The following is a 22,309-nucleotide window of genomic DNA, read 5'->3' as shown; positions in this document are numbered from 1 at the left end:
ACTGGAGGAGTACCCAGAGGAAACCCCTGCAGCACGGGGAGAACATGGAAACTCCGCACACACAGGGCAACTGAACCCCCGACCCTGGAGGTGTGAGGCGAACGTGCTAACCACTAAGCCACCGCGCACGAAGAAGAATAAGAAGGATAAGAAGAATAAGAGTCCTGCCCAGAACGGATGGCAGGAAATAACAGGGAGGCCCTCCTTCAAATGCTTTTCCGGTTGCGCAGAAAGTACCCAAAATCCCCTTGGGGATAGGCTGTTCGCTGTTCCATCACAGAAATAAAAACAAGTTAAGGCGCGCTCGTCTTACTTTCAGTTTCATATTTTTGAAACAAGCTGACAGCTGTCTGGTGACGCAAGCAGAGGGGCGTGGCTTACATTCTGTTACACGCCGCCAACTCATGGCAGAGAGGCTGTGTGTTTCTGCTCGTCTCATTCGCGTCTCTTCGCTCTGGCGGAAAAGCAAAACACGGTTCACTCCGCTCATCTGCGACTCTTCCTACAATGGATGCAAGCGTTCTGAGTTTCTCTCTGACGTTTCTGACCGTGCTCGGCTTGGGCCGGTGTCTTCAAAGGATATATTATATCGGGATTCAGGAGGTGGACTGGAATTACGCACCAAGCGGAAAGAATCTAATCAATGGCCTGCAAATCGACCAAGACGAGTGAGTTCAAAAGTATTGCATTCAGTATTCAGAACCGCGATTAAAAAGCCAATAGACATCATTGCACATCTCAAATGGCTTATTATTATTACTATTATTAGTAGTAGTAGTAGTAGTAGTAGTAGTAGTAGTTGTACACAAACCAGAGTTTTTCCCATTTTCTTCATGTTGTTTATGTTGTTTAGTGTAAACAAGACATATAGACGCATATAGTGTATTTATAGTGTTGATTTTATGCATGCTTTTTCATTATCACAAAGTAACAAAAATATCTGTAAAAAAAGAATAAATCTTCTCTGAGTGTGATATTAAAGTTCTCATACATTCATGTGCCTCCCACCTTCTGCATCTTCAATTCAGTTCATATTCTGACCCCGCCTTTAACAGCAGACATTCTCCCAAAACAGATGTTCAGAAATCCGGATGTATTTAGACTTCTAATGACGTCATATGTGTAAGACGATTTAGTGAAATAAAATGACAATGAAACCTTGAGAGGAACCAGACTCGAAAGGGAATCCACCCTGTTGTGGGTGAAAACTGGATTCTGAATTATTACTCTGAACAGCTATGTTTACAGAAGAGGTTTTTAGGTACAAATCTACATTATCGATGTGAGATTATTTACTGGAGAAAGGGTGAACTGTTTTTTGGGACGTGCAATGTTTATAGTACAAATGTGGGACCAGCTACAGAAACAGAAAGGGAGCCAAATATGCAGATCATAGTGAGAATTGGAAGTATCAGTATGAAAAGGTGTTTTACTCTGAACCGCTTTTGTTTGCCTCTCAGTTTTAATATAACTATGCCTTCCTGTTTTTGGTATGAGTCTCTCAATTTTGCGTCTTGTTTTAGATTCTTATCTAAACATCCTGACAGCAGGATGCACCTAACATTGTATATAATGCAGCCAAGCTTAATGTATGTGTGACTTGATGCTTGAGCACAAAACAGCATGGCATTAAAGGTGCGGTTTGTAACATTTAAATGTTTCGAGACCTGTAATAATCGTATCATTTCAATAATACCTGAGAAACAGGGATTCATGCAGTAATACTTTCTCATAGTGTGTTTGTTATTTAAGAAAGAGAACCTATAATGGTGATGTTTGCTCTACAAAAGCATTTATTTAACATTTATGGATGGAGTCTTCAGTGTCAGCGCTTTGTAACAATCAGTTCGTTTTCCGCCATGGGAAAGTCTTCAGGACAGAGGATTTCACATTTCTGGTTATTATTAACATCAGGAGAGAGAAAAACAGACGCTGGTTAGGGAACAGCTGTTTATAGCTGTTTATAACGTAAGTGATAACAGGAACAAACTTGTTTCACAGACATTGTACAACATTAAATGTAACCATAAATGGTTAAAAAGCATGACAGCGGTGTCATTCGTTAATGCATTTAAAACTGTAACTTTTGCCAAATTATAAGCAGGACAAAACATAACTGTTATAAGAAAAGAATCCATCACCCTGTAATGGATAATTTCCCATAACAGAACAGCTTTTCGGGATTAATTCCTTACTTCCTTACATGTAGGGATCATGTGTACATTTTTCCCACCTGAAAAAATAGCCTGTCCATCCCCACCCCACCCCCACAGAGCTACTTAGCTTTTCCTGTCATTCTTAAGACCACCCCTGAGGCATCCTGTGGCCTGTAATTCTGGCTGGGGCTAGTTAGTGACACAACAGGAGAAAATCCAAACACAGATGTTGGTACAATAAACGACAGATTTATTTACACAATACAAAACAGTGAATGAACAGTGAATACAGAGCTGTGTGGCATTGTTATAAATAATCCTTAACCCCATCCTGCCTTTAAGTTTTGTGCGTAGCTATAGATTTGGTGACACCTTCCATCAGGGCTTCGCGAGTGGGGTGAAAAGTGGTTTCAGTTATTGGGGCCCCCACTGGCCAGGGGGCCCTACTAAATCTTAATTCCAGTAGTTATAGTAGTTTTGCTTGTATTTTCTCATTTGTAAGTCGCTTTGGATAAAAGTGTCTGCTAAATGAATAAATGTAAATGTAATTTAAATGTAGTTATATATAGTACTACATAGGCCTCTAGCTAATAAAGTTGTAGTTCCCACCCCTGCCAGTGAACAACACCAATGAGAGTTGAGGCTGCTCTGAGAACAGTTGAAGGAGGGGGTAGGAACATAAATCTGGGTACCATAAACGTAATGTAAAGAAGGAGAGGGAGGCCAGGAGAATTGCTGGATCCCAGTCTATCATGACCTTCTTTAACAAGACAGGTTAGTGCACTTTAGGGATGTCAATGTGATGGGATGCCGTGTCCTGATCATTCCGTTGACAGATTTACTTTCACAGGAATAGGACACCTTACCCACTGCCAGTACCATCACATCATTTTCTCATTACATGACTGAACGATTACGCGCTCAAAGGCCCCTGTCTTTTTGCGCTTGTATGTAAATAGAGTTGGTTAGAATTTTATTAGCTTGTTTTGAATAATTGCTTTAGGGCTTTGAATGATGTTTCATAAGTTATCAATGGCTTAATGTCGTTGTTTTGATATAAACATTTAAAACTTTGTTTAATTATTTTGCTAGAAATCTCTAAGGTTACATGGCATATATCAGATCATATTATGCCGTATATGATATGGGTGGAGGGCGATGAGGGCCTGCATCAATATTTTTTCAGGGGGCCCAGACCTCCCAAGCAACGGCCCTGCCTTCCATGGCCAAGACTCTGACTTTAGCCTGTTTTGTGTCATTTACATCTGAATCAGAATTATTTTCTGCTATGATCCTTTGAGAAAGTGAGATAAAGAAAATGGGTCAGCATTAGAATAGTGCAAGGTTTTACCATGTTTGTCTGACTAGTTCTAATGCTAATGAGCACTTTAAACGTTGCCATAGGCTACAGTTGGAAAACCCCCAAGTGCTATCAGTGTGGTGTCAGGTTCTCTGGGTGTATCTCATTAACAGACACTTAGCCTTATCCTAAGTAATCTTATGCGAATCCAGATCTCGTTTTCAACTGACAGTGGTTAGGGATGTGATTAACTGGAAAACGGGCCGGGATGGATTATGAGAAGCCAAACCTTTTTGGCTGGAGTTGATCATAATCCATTCCTGTCTCTTTACACAGTTAAGCTCCACTCTTACCACTATTTCAGTGCAGCTTCTGGTTTATTCTACACAGGAAAAGCCTATTAAGCTATTTTACACTGCCTTACATTTTCACTTAGGATTCTCTTTCATTGACCAACATCATTTTGATTTATCATTACTTTAAATACTACCCTGTTGTTGTTTTTATTTATTTACCATTTTAAGGCACCTTAGATACCATCATATGGTTTAATTAATGTGCAATAACCATTTTATAACCATGAAACAACCATTAAAACTGATTTTCATCTGCAATTAAATTAAACTCGCAGATTCGTGATGGCCAACACATGTATGACTACTTTTTCCTCCTTTTTTTGTTACTCCTCTCATCTCTAAAGGCATGCCTCTATATTTCTGGACAGTGGTCCAGGAAGGATTGGAAGGGTGTATAAAAAAGCTGTGTATAAGCAGTACACAAGTGAGACTTTCTCTACTGAGATCCCCAAACCAGAGTGGCTGGGCTTCCTTGGACCTGTGATCCGTGCAGAAGTGGGTGATGACATCGTAGTACACATGAAAAACTTTGCATCTCGACCATATTCAATCCATCCTCATGGAGTCTTCTACAAGAAGGATTCTGAAGGTAGGACTGGTCTCTCTTGTTGTTTTTTTAAGCGTGTTCTGTGCTTTGTCAGCTATAATGTCTGATCAAGTGTGGGAGTGACTTTTTGCAAACATTTGCAATGGATTGCAGTGGATATTTCAGCAACATGTATGTGGTCTGGTGTTATATCGCATAGTGAATGGTTTACTTTGAAACTGAGCTGCAGAGCTTTGTATGCAGTTGACAGAGTATATAAGCAGTTCAATGTGCTCATACAGACATCACCTCGATCTCTGATCTGATTACACTGCAGTGTGACTTTCTTAACTGTCAACAGATCAATATTTTCACTTATCGGCACAGCAGAGTGTGTTTGAGTACACATCTGCTTTTCCTACCTATACATCCGCCAACTGCAAACCTTCCGTCGCTCCACAGCACACGCTCCACCTACACAGTTGTGACAAACTAAACTAAGACCAAGAGAAGCTGAGCATAGCTCTCATATCGAGAGCATTTTTTGCTTTCATACAAATGTTTTTGTATTGATTTTGTTTGTCCTTTTAAGGCTAATCGCCAAAGTACTTTAGGCCTCCCACTATTTCTATTGATGTATTTGATATTTGGAAAGACATGATGATTTGCTGTAAATATATTTATATATTTATAATAGGGATGGACCAATTTTTTTTTTTAGACTGAGTATAACTGCATTTCTTGGTACTCATCAGGAGAAATCCCAATGGCATGACCTGTTTTGCACCTGATTTTGCCTGGTACACTTTTTTTTCTGCATGCGATGCCACCAAATGGTTTCCAAAGCCTTCACTTCCAAGAAATTTTGACCCATATAAAAATAAACAAAAGTAACATAAAATAGAATGTGGGGCATGGTGGCTTAATGGTTAGTACGTCTGCCTTGTACCTCCAGGGTTGGCCGTTTGATTCCTGCCTCCGCCCTGCATGCTCCAGTTTCCTGCGCCAGTCTAAAGACATGTGTTGGAGGCTGATTGGTGTTTCCAAATTATCTATAGTGTGTGAATGGGTCTGTGTGCGATTATGCCTAGCAATGGGTCGGCACCCCGTCCAGGGTGTCCCCGGTTTGTTGTGTAGATAGATAAATACAGAATGTATATGCACTGAAGAATGGACAAGAAGTGGTGAGGTGGAGCAGAAAGGGAAAGTGCACTAAAAAGAAAAGCCCTCCAAACGAATGCCAAAAAAATGCAGAAAAAAATTCTGTTGGTTTTTCATGTTGTTCAAAAGTAGATGGGTGACAAGTTAAAGGTAAAAAACAGTAGCTGTGTTATGGTGTGTGGGGCTATTTATTTATTTTGCTGACACAGTTTCAGGTCCACTTGTCCCGGTATAATAAATTATCAGAGCAAATCTTCAGACTGTTCACCTTTATCCTGTGTTGAAACATTTCTATCCATGGCAGTGGTCTCTTCCAGGATGACCCCGCCTCCATCCACAGGGCACGAGGGTTCACTGAATGGTTTGACCAGGATAAAAGTGAAGTAAACATTTGCTATGGCCTTCACATTCACCAGCTGTCAACCCATTTGAATACGTATGGTAGATTCCTCCATTATCAAAACACCAAATGAGGGAATATCTTTGGAAGAATTCCCCCTGTATAGTTCCAGGGACTTGTAGAATCTATGCCAAGGTTGTTCACAAGTTGTTCTGACAGTATAAACTCTTAATAAGTCACATTATGTTAGTTTTTCTTTACTCCCGTCAGTAGTTGTCTTCCTTCATTATACTGTAGGTTTGCTCATTGTCCAGGTGTGTAGTTTTTGTGAATGCGTTTACTGCCATTGACTTACGTAGTCAGCGCTTATCTCAACATCTCACCTTGAACACTATGACTAGGCAATCTTGCTGGCAGTGGTGCCAAAGTTCAGTCCAATGGGAAACTCTGTAAAAAATTTCAAAAGCAGGGATATTCAGTTTAAAGGAAAACTCCCCAGCTTACCCAGGAAGCATGTTTTGAAGGAATACCTAACAGAAATCCAACCTCTGTGGTGTTTTCTGAGAGTCCGAACAATCAGGCAGAAGAAATATAGCCTGACAAACACGGTGAGAAAAGCTCGAAGCATGTCAAGACTACAGAAATATGCATCTTACACTGAGTGCAAAGCATTAAGAGCTCAACAACGACAACACCCAGATCTCATTTCTCAGGCCCAAGAAGCCAGGTTGTAGGTCTCCTACCTAGTTTACTCCTAATTTTTAATGTTATTAAAATCATAAGAACTTGTACAAGCCAGCCCACAATAAGTTTGAAAGTTAGGGTAAGCTTCATTCTTAGGAAATCTTCATTTGTAGGAAATCAGTCCCTCCAGGGTTTTGTTTATTTTTACGATTGCAGAAATGAACACAAAATCAAGCAAACGCCACAATATACAGAGGAGCTTGCAGTTTTTCTAAATTACCGCAGCTTTTTCAAAGCTTTGGGCCAGATCTCGTAATGTCCCGTCATCACGACGCGCATTCAGCCAAAGCCCTCTTCGATTCACGTGCGTTGAACATGAGTACAGCTAAAAGGTCTCCAACACCAACTTACTGACAAACATCACCGCGAAAGACTGTGCAAAACAAAAAAACTCAGCAAATTGCATCGCAAATTGTGCAAAAAGCCGCAGCAAAATCAAGCATTTTGGGCCGTAACAATCGCAAAAACACTCTGAGAAATCCTGTACAGACTGGGAAATTGTTGTTGATTGTTAGAAAGCCAAAACTACAGTATTTTGATCAATATCAAACTCATAGGCTTAACATGAATATTACCAGTAATACCTACTAGTGTACTTTACTATAGTATATACAGTACTCCACTGACTGCCTTTAGAATTTATTATATTATATTATATTATATTAATTTAATTATGATATTGTGTATCATTTATTTTCACCTTTTTCTCACTGTTATTTACTGCACTTTTGTTATATAACTATTTAATGATTTTATTTTTGAATTTTGATTTTGTTTCTCCATTTCTCTGTTGTTTACGTCACAATGTAAAGCTCTTTGAGATACACTATAAATGTATATAAAAATATATATGTCTTTTTTATGCCTATTGTTGTACTACTTTAATGATAACACAGTTTGTATTATGTAGAATTCTGCTATTCTAAAACAAGTCTGATTTAGAGGCATTTCTCACTTAGACCTCATTTGGGTTTGTCTAGCTGTTATTGGTTTCCTATGAGCATAAAATGCTAAGCATAAATAAAAACTCAAAAATAAGTGTTTATAATATACTTGCTGATTTTTTAAACATTTGTTTAATTCAAGATGTGTAGATTTGGCAAAGAAAATTGGCTAGCTCATGCTATATTCAACGTGGAAGTGTGGAGTCCTCATTTTTGATTCAGGCTACAAAGTAGGGAAAAACATCTATGTTTGTCTTTCACTAGCGACAATCCAACTAGCTAATGGTTGTGATGCAAGTGATGTATTTACCTCCTCAAAATAGCAAAATGTATCATCTATGTTCTAGATTTAATAAACTAATATGTTACTAGATTGACTGATCTATACATAGTATAACCCTTTTAAAAGTAAATAAGTGCTACTTTGTTCTCCATTAATGCTGTGAGCAGACATGTTCATTTGACATCACAAACTCAGTGTTGAGGAGACCTTCCTGAGTTTCTGAGTAGGAATTTTGAGTTGGAGTAGGAAAGCTTAGTCAGAGCTTTAATCGAACACACCGTATTAGTTAGCTAATGATCGTTCTTGGTGTAACTTTTACCCAGATACTTACACATGACATGTCTTGCTAAAAAATGCTAACTGAGCTTACACGTGTAGAGTTCTCTAGATTTCAGAAAGACTGTTGATTTACCACCTTCAACCTTCACTGTACAAATGTGCGCAGCCCATTTCCTGCCACTTTTGTCAGCACTAAAATGGTACCTTTCACAGCAGGAAAGGGGAACTTTGAGTTGTGATGGCATTTTCTTTAGTATTTTTTTCAATACTAGCTGGCTAGTTAGCTAATGATCCTTCACTATGTAACCTTTACCCAGATACTTACACATGAAATCTTGCCAAGCAATATTAAGTGAGCTTACGCCTCCAGAGTTCTCTAGATTTTAGAAAGGATGTTCATTGACCACAATGTGTGCTGTTTACCAGGTGCATTATATCCGGATGGTACATCTGGTCAAAATAAAAAAGATGATTCTGTGGGTCCTGGTGAAAGCTATACGTACACTTGGAAAGTGACAGAAGAGTTTGCCCCTACCAAATCTGACCCCTCCTGCCTCACCTGGATCTACCACTCCCATGTCGATGCACCTAAAGACATTGCATCAGGACTTATTGGAGTTCTGCTCACCTGCAATAAGGGTAAATTTAGGGACACACTTACCCAAAAGTGTTTAAGTATTTACCCATACAAATATATATGCTTGAACATTTGTATTCTTCTGCTCTCAGGGGTCCTAGACAACTCGGGAACTCGACGCTTTGATGTGGATCAGGAGTTCTTCCTGATGTTCAGTGTGGTAGATGAAAACCTGAGCTGGTACCTTAAAAACAACATTGAGAGGTTCATCCCTGATGCTGTTAATCTTAAAGACAATGAAGAATTTCATGAGAGCAACCTCATGCACGGTAAGCAGTTCAGCATTAGTGTTTTAAGAGCAGTGTCTAATCAAAGGGTTAAATAAGTGTATCCAAGACTCATTTCTTTTTAAAGTGTGATACAAAAGCAGGGTTTATGTACTGTAGATAGATTCAAAGTTGAAGGGGGAAGTCCATGCGCTGAGTTTCAGTATGGAAACATCTTTTAATTCACGGCAAATTCACTGTGTGTCATGTGGTTTCGGGTTTTACTTCCCTAAATGGTTTCCTCTCTTTCTCCAGCAATCAACGGTTATGTTTTTGGTAACTTGCCACCGTTAAACGTGTGTGTCGGACGCATTGTGTCTTGGCATCTCTTCGGCATTGGAAATGAAGTGGATATTCATTCTGCCTACTTCCATGGCCACACTCTGCTTGACCGGGGTCACCGTACTGATGTGCTCAGCCTATTTCCTGCCACTTTTGTCACGGCAAAAATGGTTCCCATGACAACAGGAAAATGGATGTTAAGTTGCCAGGTTAATGACCACATGCAAGGTATTTATTCCTGGGTGGGTTTATTTTCAATATAAGTTGCACAGTGGATTTAACATGCAACATGCCAATTTTTGTGCAGTTTATGTTTTCTTTTCTTGTCAAAATGCCTGGGGAGGAGAAACTAAAAGTAAAGAGATTACACACACATCGTCCAGTCAAAGTACAAATTACACGAGAATACCGACGACAGAGCCATACGTTTAGTGTGAAGTAATGGCGCTATCTTTTTAATGCTCCAAATTTTTGTATCTGTATTCAGACCTAAACCTGAAGTGGGCGTGGCCTAAACGTTATAAATGCATCACGCAACATGTTGTTTGTTTGTCTTTCAAACTTTATATCTTAGCATTCGATAACATGTGTATGAAAGTAAAAACCTCCTGTTTATGCAATTTTTTTATTGTTTTTTTGTTTTGTATTTTTGTGGCATGGGATCCCAAAAAAAAGCTTGCAAAAAAAAAGTATCTGTTTAGAACACATTATTTATTCAATATGAATAATATATTCGTATTTAGTTATATCCTTAGTTTAGTGGAGAGGATTTAAATATTTTTGTTTAAAATCAAAGGGTTCAGTCTTTTCTTTGGTCTGTTTACCATGTTTGGTTTTCAAAAGAAAAATAGCATGAGCCCTGTAGAGGATTACGGACTTTAAACAAAATTAGAAATCATATATGCACCCGAACGCCTTCTTGCCTTTAGATATGTGTGTAATAGTATGTATGTTTAAGTGGATTATGAATCAGAGCACTACCTTACACCATTTTCCCCTTGGTTCTGTTCATCTCTGCTGAGTAGCAGGTATGCAGGGCTTCTATGAAGTGTCTTTATGTGGGAAGGATGATGCAGCACCCACAGTGACTCCTGGCCATGAGAGACATTTCTATATCGCTGCTGAAGAGCAGATTTGGAATTATGCCCCCTCTGGGATCAATCAATTTACAAATGAAAGGTTGGATGAGAAAGAAAGGTGACTATACTCACAGGCAGTTGTTCTGTGATCACACAACTAACTCACTCTATAACTATATACACAGTCATACACTCAGTAAGAAACAATCTAGAGCACAATGCACTTGTATGGTTAATGTTTCTCTGTCTGCAGTGATGCTGCAGAATTCTTCAGTAAAGAGGAAGGCAGGCTGGGCGGGAGCTACTGGAAAGTCAGGTACATTGGATACCGCGATGACACGTTTACCACCAAGACTGAGCAACATGGCTCAGAACATCATCTTGGCTTTCTGGGTAAATGTAAACATTATTTTGTAGACATGTGCATGCAATGACTGACTGTAGCCCATCTGCTACTATGCAGAGTGTGATATGATGAAAATGGCATCGAATTTTAGCCAGTGGCATTCTAGTTGAGAAGAAAATGAAGAAATTAAACCAAATATTCACACATTTTATATAGTCATTTAAACATATGTGAAAATCGCCGTTGTTGTGAAATCTCCTGAAATAATAGCATTACAATGAGTACGCTTCTGTAATACAATATTGTGAATTTTTGTATCGGGGGTCACTTTCCCTGCATCTTTCCTGCCATCCACAGGTCCAGTCATTAGAGGAGAACCTGGAGATGTTATTGTAGTAACCTTTCGGAATATGGCATCAAAAAACTACAGCATGCAACCTCATGGTCTGTCATATGATAAACCTTATGAAGGGGCCACATATCAGGATGGTAAGACATACACAACCTTAGGTTTTCCAAATGAGAAAACAATACATTGGAAACGTTCTCTTTAGTTTTGTTAATGCCCTTATATACATGCGTGTATATCATCACACAGCCCTTTCCAGTCAAGTGAAGACATCTTACTCTTCATTTTGACCTCCTTAGGTACTCAGAAAGCAGGGGCCAGTGTGGCCCCAGGTGAGACATTTACATATCGATGGCAGGTGAGAGAAGGCCCCTCGGACAGCGACCCACCCTGCCTGTCATATTTGTATTACTCAGCTAGTGATCCTGTCCGCGACACCAACTCTGGTTTGGTGGGACCGTTACAGGTGTGCAAGAAAGGAGTTCTGGATGAGAGTGGTCGACAGGTACTCTCCCACACACGTCCCAGTCGTCGATTCATTTGATGTATTACTCCAGCATTGTTTAAATTCGGGGGGGGGGGGGGGTCGTAGGTACAGTGGCTTAGTGGTTAGATGTGTTTGGTTCACACGGGGTGGGGGAGGGGGTGGTGTGTCGGGTGAATGTTGGCAGTAAAGCTGAGAGTGTCCACAAGTGAACATAATTTACTTTGAAATTGAACAAAGCCTCACTGATGTCGATGTTCGTTCAGTAACATGAATGTGTATATGCGTGTTCTGTAGCGTATAGGGTCGGAGGTGCAGAAAGAGTTTTTCGTACTCTTCACTGTGATCGACGAGAATGAAAGCTGGTACCTGCAGAAGAATATTGATGAGTTTGGTAGTGATGAGTCAGACGTGGAAAACCAAATATTTCAGGAGAGCAACAAAATGCACTGTAAGCACTGCCACTGTGTGTGTACCAAATATGAAATTGTAATATGTACAATATATCTGTACATGTTAATTTAGTCTGTTACAATGTAAAGGCCCAGCTTCCTTTACTCTGTTCAACCCACTATGTGTGTGTGTGTGTTCCCTCTCAGGTGTAAACGGTTTCATGTACGGGAATCTTCCTGGCCTTGATTTGTGTGAGGGGGACCATGTTGTGTGGCACATGCTGGGCTTGGGCACAGAGGTGGATCTCCACGGCGTTTACTTCCAGGGAAACACTTTTCAGCGGGAGGGAACTACGCAAGACACACTCAGCCTGTTTCCTCACACCAGTGTCACCGTCTCCATGATACCAGACAACAATGGTAATCTAGTCTAGAGTCTTATTTTAAAAAAATAAGAATAATAATAATAATCAAAAATAGTCCATAAATGTCTAGAAGTATTCTTTTCTTTCTGAATTTAAATGACATCATCGATTCATTCTAATCTGCTGACGTTTTACGACTTTCCTCTTTGACTCTAGGTGTTTTTGGGCTGAGCTGTCGTACAACTGATCACTACCGGGGTGGCATGCTCCAGCTGTACACAGTCAAAAGCTGCACACCGAGCCAGAACCCTCAATCGGAAGGTACGACCTTCCAACCTGATGTGTATTTCTACTTAGCTGCTGAAGAAGTGGTTTGGAACTACGCCCCAAACCGGACATGGGAGTTGGAGAAACATCACACGACTCTACATGACAGGTCAGTGTCGGTCACTAGTATCCAAAACTCCTTCAGAGCTGAATAACACATGAAATACTGTCTCACATCTGTACACAAAGTGTTTATTCTCTATTTCTCTGTTTTTTCCTTTTCCCTCTCAGCCCTGGAAATGTTTTCCTCAGTAAATCTGAGAACCGGATTGGCCCTGAATACAGAAAGGTGGTGTACCGTCAGTACACAGATGACACCTTTGCAACCAAGAAGCCCATAGGTCCTGATGAAGAGCATCTAGGCATTCTGGGTACTTTTAACCTGTGACCTTAGAAGTGCAGTTTTTACACATTAGGTTTAATAAAAAGCATTGTGTTGGTTAGGGCAAATTTCGCTTTGTTAATACTATTTGAATGAAAGCAAAAAAAAAAAAAAATTTAAATCATGTTAAATTGTTAAGATCACCTAACATTAGTTAAATTGGGTTCCTCATAGCTTTTTCAAATGATGTAGGAAAAAGGCCTTGAATAAATACATGTAATTTTATGTCATACTTACTACAATACTGTTATACTCAATGTAGTGAGCACATGTAGTGATTAGTAATTTGGGATTCAGTCTAACAGTGTGTTGGATCTTAATAATAATAATAATAATAATAATAATAATAATGATGATGATGATGATGATGATGAAGACGGTTCTACTTGTTCGACTTGTCACAGAAATAAAGGTCCTAAACTGTAAGTTTCCTTGTTGCTAGGGTCAAGGGGGTGTCTTTTGTGTTACTACCGAGAGTGTAGTTTTCATCTTTTTTTTTCCAGGTCCCATTCTCAGGATGGAGGTTGGTGAGAGGGTCCAGGTTGTGTTTAAGAACAAAGCGAGAAGGCCATATTCAGTTCATGCTCATGGTGTGAAGACCATTAAGAAACACCTGGAACCTGTTCCTCCAGGTACACCACAGACGACTATTACTGATACATCTCTGATACATTGTGCAGACGTTGGTGCATTTTATCATTGCAATGTACTTTGCATGCTAAATACTATTTTGTGTGTGTGTGTGTGTGTGTGTGTGTGTGTTGTAGGTAATGTTATAAGGTATAACTGGACTATCAGTTCAGGTCCTGGACACACTGAGCCCAACTGCATAACCTTTGCTTATTACTCGTCAGCTGACTACGTCAAGGTACAACGCTGTATGCTTATTTGATGTGCGTTATGAACACTGTGTCTGGAGAGGGCTAGTTTATTTTTTTTATTCTTTTCATTAAAAGGAAAATAATGCATGCTGATGTCTGTCTGATTTTTTATTGTGTCTGGTGGACTGGGACAGGATTTGGCGAGTGGTCTGGTTGGACCATTGGTAGTGTGTCGTAAAGGGACTCTAGACAAAGACAGAAGCCGAAGCGATGTGGATAAAGAATTCGCTCTGCTCTTCATGGTGTTTGATGAGAACGAATCCTGGTATCTGGAGGACAATATAAAAACATACCTGCGCAAGGACCCAGAAATGTTTCACACACACGACGAGAAATTTATGGAGAGTAACATGATGCACGGTTAGTCACTTCTGTCACTGCATTCGATTGAAATCATAAACCCTATTCACAAAGCTTCAGGAAGTTTTTTTCTTGCTGCTGTCACCTCTGGTTTGCTCGTTAGGGATCTAAATCTACATTCAGAGCTCTGTAAAGCTGCTTAGTGACAATGTATATTGTATATAAAAGCACTATACAAATCAAGTTGAATTGAAATGATTTCTAACGATGTCCTTTTCACCATATGCTAATCAGGTATTAATGGAAAGCTGTATGCTAACCTGCATGGATTGAAGATGCGGCAAGGAGATCAGACTGAGTGGTATTTAATGGGGCTGGGAAACGAGATTGACATGCACACAGTACACTTTCATGCTCAGAGCTTCATATACAAGGTACACGTTTATTTAACTATATCAATGTGTTTTTATATCAAACATTCTACGGAGTCCACTCTGTAATTTATATCTCTTCTCTCCTCTCTCAGAGCGATCACCCCCACAGAGCTGACGTGTATGACTTGTTCCCAGGAACATTTAAGACTGTGGAACTGGTAGCTGGAACTCCTGGAACGTGGCTCCTTCACTGCCATGTGACAGACCACATCCATGCCGGCATGGAGACGACCTTCACCATCGATGGTTAGATTTACATAAGTATTGGATGCATTTTTAATATACGCCTGGTATGGGAAATCTTCTGAGACACTGGTCTTAGTGGTAATATTAAGGTTTTCGAGATTTGTCATGCCGGAAAGATGAACAATTAAATCTAGCATAGAAGATGTTTCACTGGGATGTTTATTTTTGTCTCAACAACAGAACTTTTAATATGTAATACTGTTCAATTTGTTAAAAATCTGTATAATAATTTTAAGGTTGGCTAATGTTAACTGTAAATTGACTGAAAATTATCTAAATAACCCATTTCCCTATTATTAACCGATAATAAAGCATTAAGATGAACTGCCATCCCATTCAGGGTGTATTCCCAACTCAAACCCAGTGTTCCCAAGATAACCCTGGAACCCTGACCAGGATAAAACTGGATAAATCTGATGAGAACGAGTGAATAAACTCTCAGCAGCTACACTCTCCGAGAAATAAAAAAGCATAGTAGGGATGTAAGCAAATATGAGTACATTATTTTGAATGCACAGATCATACGCTCTAAACAGATACAAATACGAGGTGCACTCTTCGTTGTTTGAAGAAAGTTCGCCAGGTTCGCTTTCACTCTGGTTGAAAGTAGATCCGTCCATTGGGACTGGAATCCTGTGCAAACGAGACATTTTTCCTTTCATGCCGCTGTCTAGTAACTGCCTAGTCAGGGTCAGGGTGGTCTAAATTACGCCAATGGATATTGAAAATATCTATAACTAAAATCAGGTACAACTGATGTGAGCACGCTGTTCTGACCATGTTGGCATTTCTACCACGGCCATAATAAAAGCCATGCCTTCAAATTTTAATCTGATTTAAATATAGATATTGGCATTACACCCCTAATACATAGCTAAATAAATCAATACAAATCACGATTCTGTAGTACCATGATATATTATACAATTATCCTATATTAATTACCTTTAAAGCTGTATTTATGCCAACAATATTTTTAGGAGTGCTATTCTGTGCTAAAAGCACAGAGAAGCTCATTTCCATTGATCAGAATAAAGACTGTAATTTAATTAAACTCATTTTTATTCGTCCCAATACAGCGGCAGATTCAAAAGCAGAGAACCCTAAGGGAAATGGTAGGTCAATTTCTCTATAATATACCACACAATCAATGATGTACTCTTTTTCCTTTGTTACGTACATGCATGTTATGTTGAAATGATTTTTTAAAAATCCACTGTTTTTCAGGCTGCACATGTTTGCAGAGTTTTCCACGAATGCTACTGTTCATCACAGTTGCTTTCTGGCTCCAGTGACTCAGAAGAGATGTTTAAAATCGATGTCATTCCAAACTGTGGTTTCAACGAAGACGTGGGAGGCAGAAAAGTACACAACACATGAATGCACTAGACATGAAGTCATTTTTCTACATTTATGGATACTTGGAAAGTTGACAAGGACAAGAGACTCAGGGAGAATGCTTTAAGTAGTGTTTTTTTCCTAAGCAGGTTTACAGGTGTAGGTTTTGTTTTTTGTTTTTTTGTTAATGAATGAGAACAAATATGAACAGTGGCATAGCCAGGAATTCTGAGCTTTATAGTTAAATGAACTGTGGCGTGCTCGTGCATTTTTGAAACATATCTACAATGTTTTCATGAACACTGAAATGATTAAGCAAGAACAAATGACCAGACTGCTGTGGATCTTGGATTTAGACTTTATTTCACATATCACAAGCTTGGGGCTGCACTGAAGTTGTTTGATTATGTTCCAGACACAAAAAGTGTTAAATTATGTTTGCTGACAAATTACTCCATCTTGTGTTCTCATATCTTCAGTATTTTAAGTGCACGCATATTATATCTGTATGCTCCGACGTTTACGTCCAGGTGTACGTTTACGTCCAGGTGTACATTTCTACAAAATGTAAACTGATTACTCAAAATATCACTCAAGCAAGTCAACATTTCTGTTTGCATCCAATTTTATTTCCCTCTGCCTCTTTTCTTCCGAAGCCCAGCAGTGAAAAAACAAGTTAGGGATACACTGTAAAACCGAGTACCTTCAAGAATTTTAAGTTGATAAATCAAATTCTTTAAGCCAAATACACTTAAATATAGGGCTGCACAATTAATCGAATATCGATCGCGATTACAATTTTGACTGCCCACGATTAAATGAACATGATCGACTTCGATATTAACGTTTAAAGTTCGTCCTCCGCTCATAGAAAACTCCAGATCAAATCAAGCGCTTCTTACACTTACAGCCAATCACCATAGAGCGGCGCAGGGATGACGTCATTTTGTAGTGCCAAAACCCCGAAACGGAGTTAGGATTTTAGCCCTCTAGCGGCCATTTTCGCTTCGAGAAATCACGACATTAACATGCTGCTGAATGGCACTACAGAGGTTGTCGGGGACATTAAACGTCATCGCGCCGAACGGGAAAAAACTTTGCAGATAAACTCAGGGCTCTACAGTGCGACCATTTCACTCGCATTTGTGACTGAAAAGTATTTTGTGCGACTGTGAATAAATATTTATTCGCACCGGTGCGAGTGACCTGTGCAGAGAATACAATCGGAATAAAAACTACAGGAAGTCCAAAATGCATCTACAGTTACTGTCACACTGCTTTTCATCTCAGTCAACCGAACAAGTGTGTAAATACTGCAGAGAAGCCATTATGCTGACAAGTAACTCTCTACATCATCCGCTTCAACTTCCCGATCTCACAACCGCCATCTTTTATTGATACCGCAAAATGACCTGATCCCGCTACTGTGAGCTGCTCGTGTAGAAACAGCGGCTCCGCGCGGAGTAAATTATTAATAATGCTAATGCTACAAGGTGGGTTTAATTCAAACTTCTTTATTAAAAAATTCCTCACCAATCATAATCAAGAGTAGCAACTGTTCAGTCTGTAAACATACAGGACACTGCCGCTCCCCTTCACTAACTCTAATTCACTTCATTTAAACTCACGGTTGCCAGATAACACTAAAAAAGTCAACATCAGTTGACATGTTTTGATTTATCCCCCCCCAAAACACCCAATTATCAGCAGACATGGAACACTGTACTGGGGAAACCCATCTAAAACTGATAAACAAAAATAAAACTATTAAAATGTAAAAACAGAAAATGTGCTTAATTATAAATAAATCACTTAATATAAAAAAATAGATATAATTTCATAAAATATAAATAAAATGAGAAATGAAATAATGTTTAATTACTATGGGATGCATTTAATATCAATTTGACATTAAGCTTAGTTCGCTATTTCCTTAGAAAGCTATTAGCCTTTTTCCTAATATGGATCATTTTTTGTGTTAGTCTACTCTTAATTAGGATTCTTTATTGTTTTTAAGATATTTAAAAATAAATATTTTATGCTTGTTTATTTATCACTTAACCAACAGTATCTCATTACTATTATTTTAACTCAATTAACAATGACCACGAGCAGAGAGCTTACATTTAACTGTTTATGACCTCCTGATTAAAGTTTAAACAAAAAAAGATTGGTATCTGGATCGTATTGTCTGTAAAAATCCTGATGGGAGCGTCAGTAATGAACACCATTAAACTAAAGCGCTTTACATCTGACGGGTAAATGAACTCACCCAATCGCATACTATATGAGATTATTCAGATATATACACAATATACACAGAGCGGTTCGAGAACTGACTCCAGCCCAGAACCATGACAGTGGAAAATGTCTAATAGTGTAGCTTTAAATATATTTAAGAGGAGCAGACTTCAAAGACTGAACATTGATGTTTATTGTATTTCTTTACAAGGTGGAACAGGTTAACGTTTGTTTTTTGCATACAGTCTGTAAAATGATCTGAAAATATTAAATTTAGTTTATCAGAAGGTAAATTAATGTGTCATGGCTCACACTATGTTCCTAAATTCTGTCATAATTGACCAGCTGAAGTTTTCTCATGCCTACTTGTGTATTATATTGTGGCATGAGAAAATTTAATAAATGTGAAAGTGCAATAAAAATACGTTGTCACTAAAATCAATTAATAATCGTGATAAATAATCGAGATCTCAATATTGATCAAAATAATCGGGATTATCATTTTGGCCATAATCGTGCAGCCCTACTTAAATATAACAAAAATGTAACTCAAGCTTTGTAATTTAAGTGCATTTGGCTTAAAGAAATTGATTTATCAACTTAAAATTTTTGAGGTAATTGGTTTCCTCAAATTTTTTGAGTTAAATGAACTTATCCGCTTTTACAGTGTACATGTAAAATTATTATTATTATTGGCAAGAAAGATGAAAAAATTCAGAGGTGATGAGGAGGTTGACTGTTTGCACTTTGGCGTTGTATCACAGTTAAAGAGAGGATTAATTCCAACAGTAAAATATTGGCCATGAAAATTTCTATTCAACATGTCGTAAATGTACTTATGATGTGGTGAATAGAAAATTTCACTCACTATATATAATGAGTCTTTATTAGTCACATATACATTACAGCACAGTGAAATTCTTTTCTTCGCATACCACAGCATGTTAGGAGGTTGGGGTCAGAGCGCATGATACGCCTCTATATATATAGAGAGAGAGAGAGAGAGAGAGAGAGAGAGCTGCAAAATGCTAATAATTTTTCAAAACGGATGTTTACATATAGTTCTCAAGACACAATAATGAGTGAATTTACACAAATGAACCAGTTCAAAAGTTTACACACGCTCGATTCTTAATCCTGTGTGTCGTTACCTGGATGATCAACGACATGATGTTTGTATGTTTTGTGATAGTTCTTCACGAGTCCAATGTTTGTCCTGAGCAGTTAAACTGTCCACTGTTCTTCAGAAAAATCCTCCAGGTCCTGTACATTCTTTACTTTTCCAGCATCTTCTGCAGATTTGAGCCCTTTCCTTTTAACAGCGGCTATATGATGTCGAGATCCATCTTTTCACACTGAGGACGACTGAGGGACTCGTCTCATACACGACTATTACAAAAGGTGCAAACATTCACTGATGCTCAAGAAGGCAACACGATACATTAATTTTATATTTATTTTTATTTTTTATTTTTTTAACCAGACGTCCTCCATGTTTATTATATAATTCTCACTCGCTCCCCAATGTGCGACCTGACAGGATGGTAGAAAACATAAACGCTGACCATCACTCAGTGCTTTTTACTTCGGAAGTGTGCCGTTGTGACAAAACTGGTGGCAGTAGCGTTTCCATTTTAATTACATGTAACGTGTTAAAGCACCCATATATACTCCCTCATAAACTCCTCACATTTAGTAACCTGAACTCTGAGAGATGGCAATGCTTCCTGCTGCATGTCAATTGAGTAACTACAAACGTTCCAAAATAATAATAAGAAGAAGAAGAAGAAGAAGAAGAAGAAGAAGAAGAAGAATGTAACAGAATAAATGTCTTGCCTACAAGAGTACTCTGATTTTTGATTTCGTGATCTGTAATTCATTAGGGAAGAGCTGATGTCTCCATGCCAACACACTTGTGTGTCTTAAACATACTTGCATGACAGAAGCTCCGCCCACACCGTGAGCAGTAATGTGGCTTTCCTCCTGTGTGAGTACGCTGGTGTCGTCGGAGATGACTCTGGTTACGGAAACTCTTCTCGCACTGCGAGCAGCGATACGGCTTCTGTCCTGTGTGAGTGCGCTGGTGTTGTAGCAGGGCTTGTCGGTGCGTAAAACGTTTCCCGCACTCCGAACACTCGCACGGCTTCTCTCCTGTGTGAGTACGCTGGTGTATCTGGAACGTGCTCATGTGAGAGAAACTCTTTTCGCAGTGCGAGCACTGATACGGCTTGTCTCCGGTGTGAACGCGCCCATGTCGCCGCAGGGTGCTCTGGTGTGTAAAACTCTTCCCGCAGTGCGTACAGCAATACGGCTTCTCTCCCGTGTGTATGCGCTGGTGTGCTTGGAGATAGCATTGCTGAGTAAAACACTTGTTACAGCTTAAACACTGGTACGGCTTTTCCCTGTCGTGCGTGAGCTTGTGCTGTTGCAGATGAGTCAGTTGAGAAAAACTCTTCGGGCAGTGCGGATACTGATACGGCTTCTCTCCTGTGTGGACGCGCCGGTGTATTCGAAGAGCGCTCCGGTGAGCAAAACTCTTGGGACACACTCCGCAGCAGTACGGTTTCTCTCCTGTATGGATGCGCCGGTGAATTCGGAGGTTGTCCTCTCGATTAAAACTCTTCCCGCACTGCGAACACTGATACGGCTTCTCGCCCGCGTGAATGCGTTGATGTGACTGAAGATTGTTCTGTTGAGCGAAACTTTTCCCGCACTCGGAACACCGATACGGCTTCTCTCCGGTGTGGACGCGCATGTGTATTTGGAAATTACTCAGGTGAGAAAAACGTTTTTCACAATTTGAGCATTGGAAGACTTTTTTCTGAAGCTGGGTGCCAGAGGTGTTAATGCAGAGAGTAGCAGAAGACGTTTGCTGACTAGTAGAGCTTGTTGTCTCGACTTTTTTCTGTGGCATCTCCGATTCTTCACAGTGGCATCTCTTGATGTGTTCGCTGAGGGATGTTTCGGATGTATATAAAAGCGGACACCAGGAGCAGGAGAAAACTTGCAACGGGGAATTGCTCTTTTCTGGAACAGAGAGGGAAATAAAGCATTAGAAACACAATGTGAAATGAAGCATGGTGGTGGCAGCATCGGCTTTTCTTCAGCCAGAGCTGGGGCTTTTATCAAGGTGGAGTGAATCAGGAATAGCTACAAATATCAGTTGATCCTGCTAGTAAGCTGGAGATGAAAAGGAATTTCACCTTTTAGCACAACGTTGACCCTATGGCTTAACCAAGAGAAGATCAATGTTTTTGAATGACCTAGCCAGAGTCCAGACCTGAATCCAACTAGAAATCTGTGGGGTGACCTGAAGCAGGCTGTGCACAGAAGAAGCCCTCGGAATTTGATAGAATGTTTTGAAAGAAACATTGCAAGAAAGAGCAGAAAAACGTTGCAAAAAGACTCTTTTATCCCGTAAAAAAAGTTTTTGATTGTTTTTTTTTTTTTCAATTTATTTGTATACTTTGCAATTTTACATTAAACGTGGGAAAAGATCTGACATGATTTATCTTAGTTTCATTCTTTTACATCAGAAAAACCTGCCATTTTAACAGGGGTGTGTAGATCTTTTATATCCACTGTATCCTACAAAACGATTCACACAATCATACGTCCACAACGTGACCAGAGAAACACAAAAACCAAATTTATAAAACTCAAATCTGAATAATTTTAAGCCGAATTCAAAATCTTTGTAAAATCCTCAATATATATGTACACCTGTGACCGCATCAAAATCATTTAATTGTGTGTTAATGGTTAATAAACTTATACTACACTAAACTAAGACTTGTGCCGTTGTTCTCTGCATAAAATATCAAAATCTTTGCCCATTATGTTGCTTAGCAACCAAATCTTACTGTTAACA

The 22,309-nt window shown here is 39.2% G+C and overlaps 2 protein-coding genes across 2 annotated transcripts in view; one reads left to right on the top strand and one right to left on the bottom strand.

Annotated features, from left to right (window-relative positions):
• The first annotated feature begins 228 nt into the window (after positions 1-228).
• On the top strand, positions 229-21,940 carry LOC128599585 (ferroxidase HEPHL1). The gene is made up of 20 exons (XM_053611330.1): positions 229-668; positions 4,157-4,401; positions 8,516-8,728; positions 8,819-8,995; positions 9,248-9,502; positions 10,300-10,471; positions 10,607-10,746; positions 11,057-11,188; positions 11,348-11,553; positions 11,830-11,983; positions 12,132-12,344; positions 12,506-12,725; positions 12,848-12,987; positions 13,502-13,630; positions 13,766-13,866; positions 14,014-14,239; positions 14,474-14,613; positions 14,706-14,859; positions 15,939-15,974; positions 16,087-21,940. The coding sequence occupies exons 1-20, from the start codon at positions 508-510 to the stop codon at positions 16,152-16,154; spliced, it is 3,282 nt and encodes a 1,093-aa protein (XP_053467305.1). The 5' UTR covers positions 229-507; the 3' UTR covers positions 16,155-21,940.
• LOC128599395 (histone-lysine N-methyltransferase PRDM9-like) overlaps positions 20,318-22,309 on the bottom strand; it is an 18,008-nt gene continuing 16,016 nt past the window's right edge. Inside the window, exon 10 of the mRNA XM_053610931.1 lies at positions 20,318-21,465. Coding sequence (XP_053466906.1) covers positions 20,318-21,465 — 1,148 coding nt within the window. The remainder of the gene's footprint in view (positions 21,466-22,309) is intronic.

Source organism: Ictalurus furcatus, chromosome 23, assembly GCF_023375685.1.
Source record: "Ictalurus furcatus strain D&B chromosome 23, Billie_1.0, whole genome shotgun sequence".
Lineage (NCBI taxonomy): Eukaryota > Metazoa > Chordata > Actinopteri > Siluriformes > Ictaluridae > Ictalurus > Ictalurus furcatus.
The sequence above is the reverse complement of the archived record's forward strand: the minus strand, read 5'-3'. Positions and strand labels throughout refer to the sequence as shown.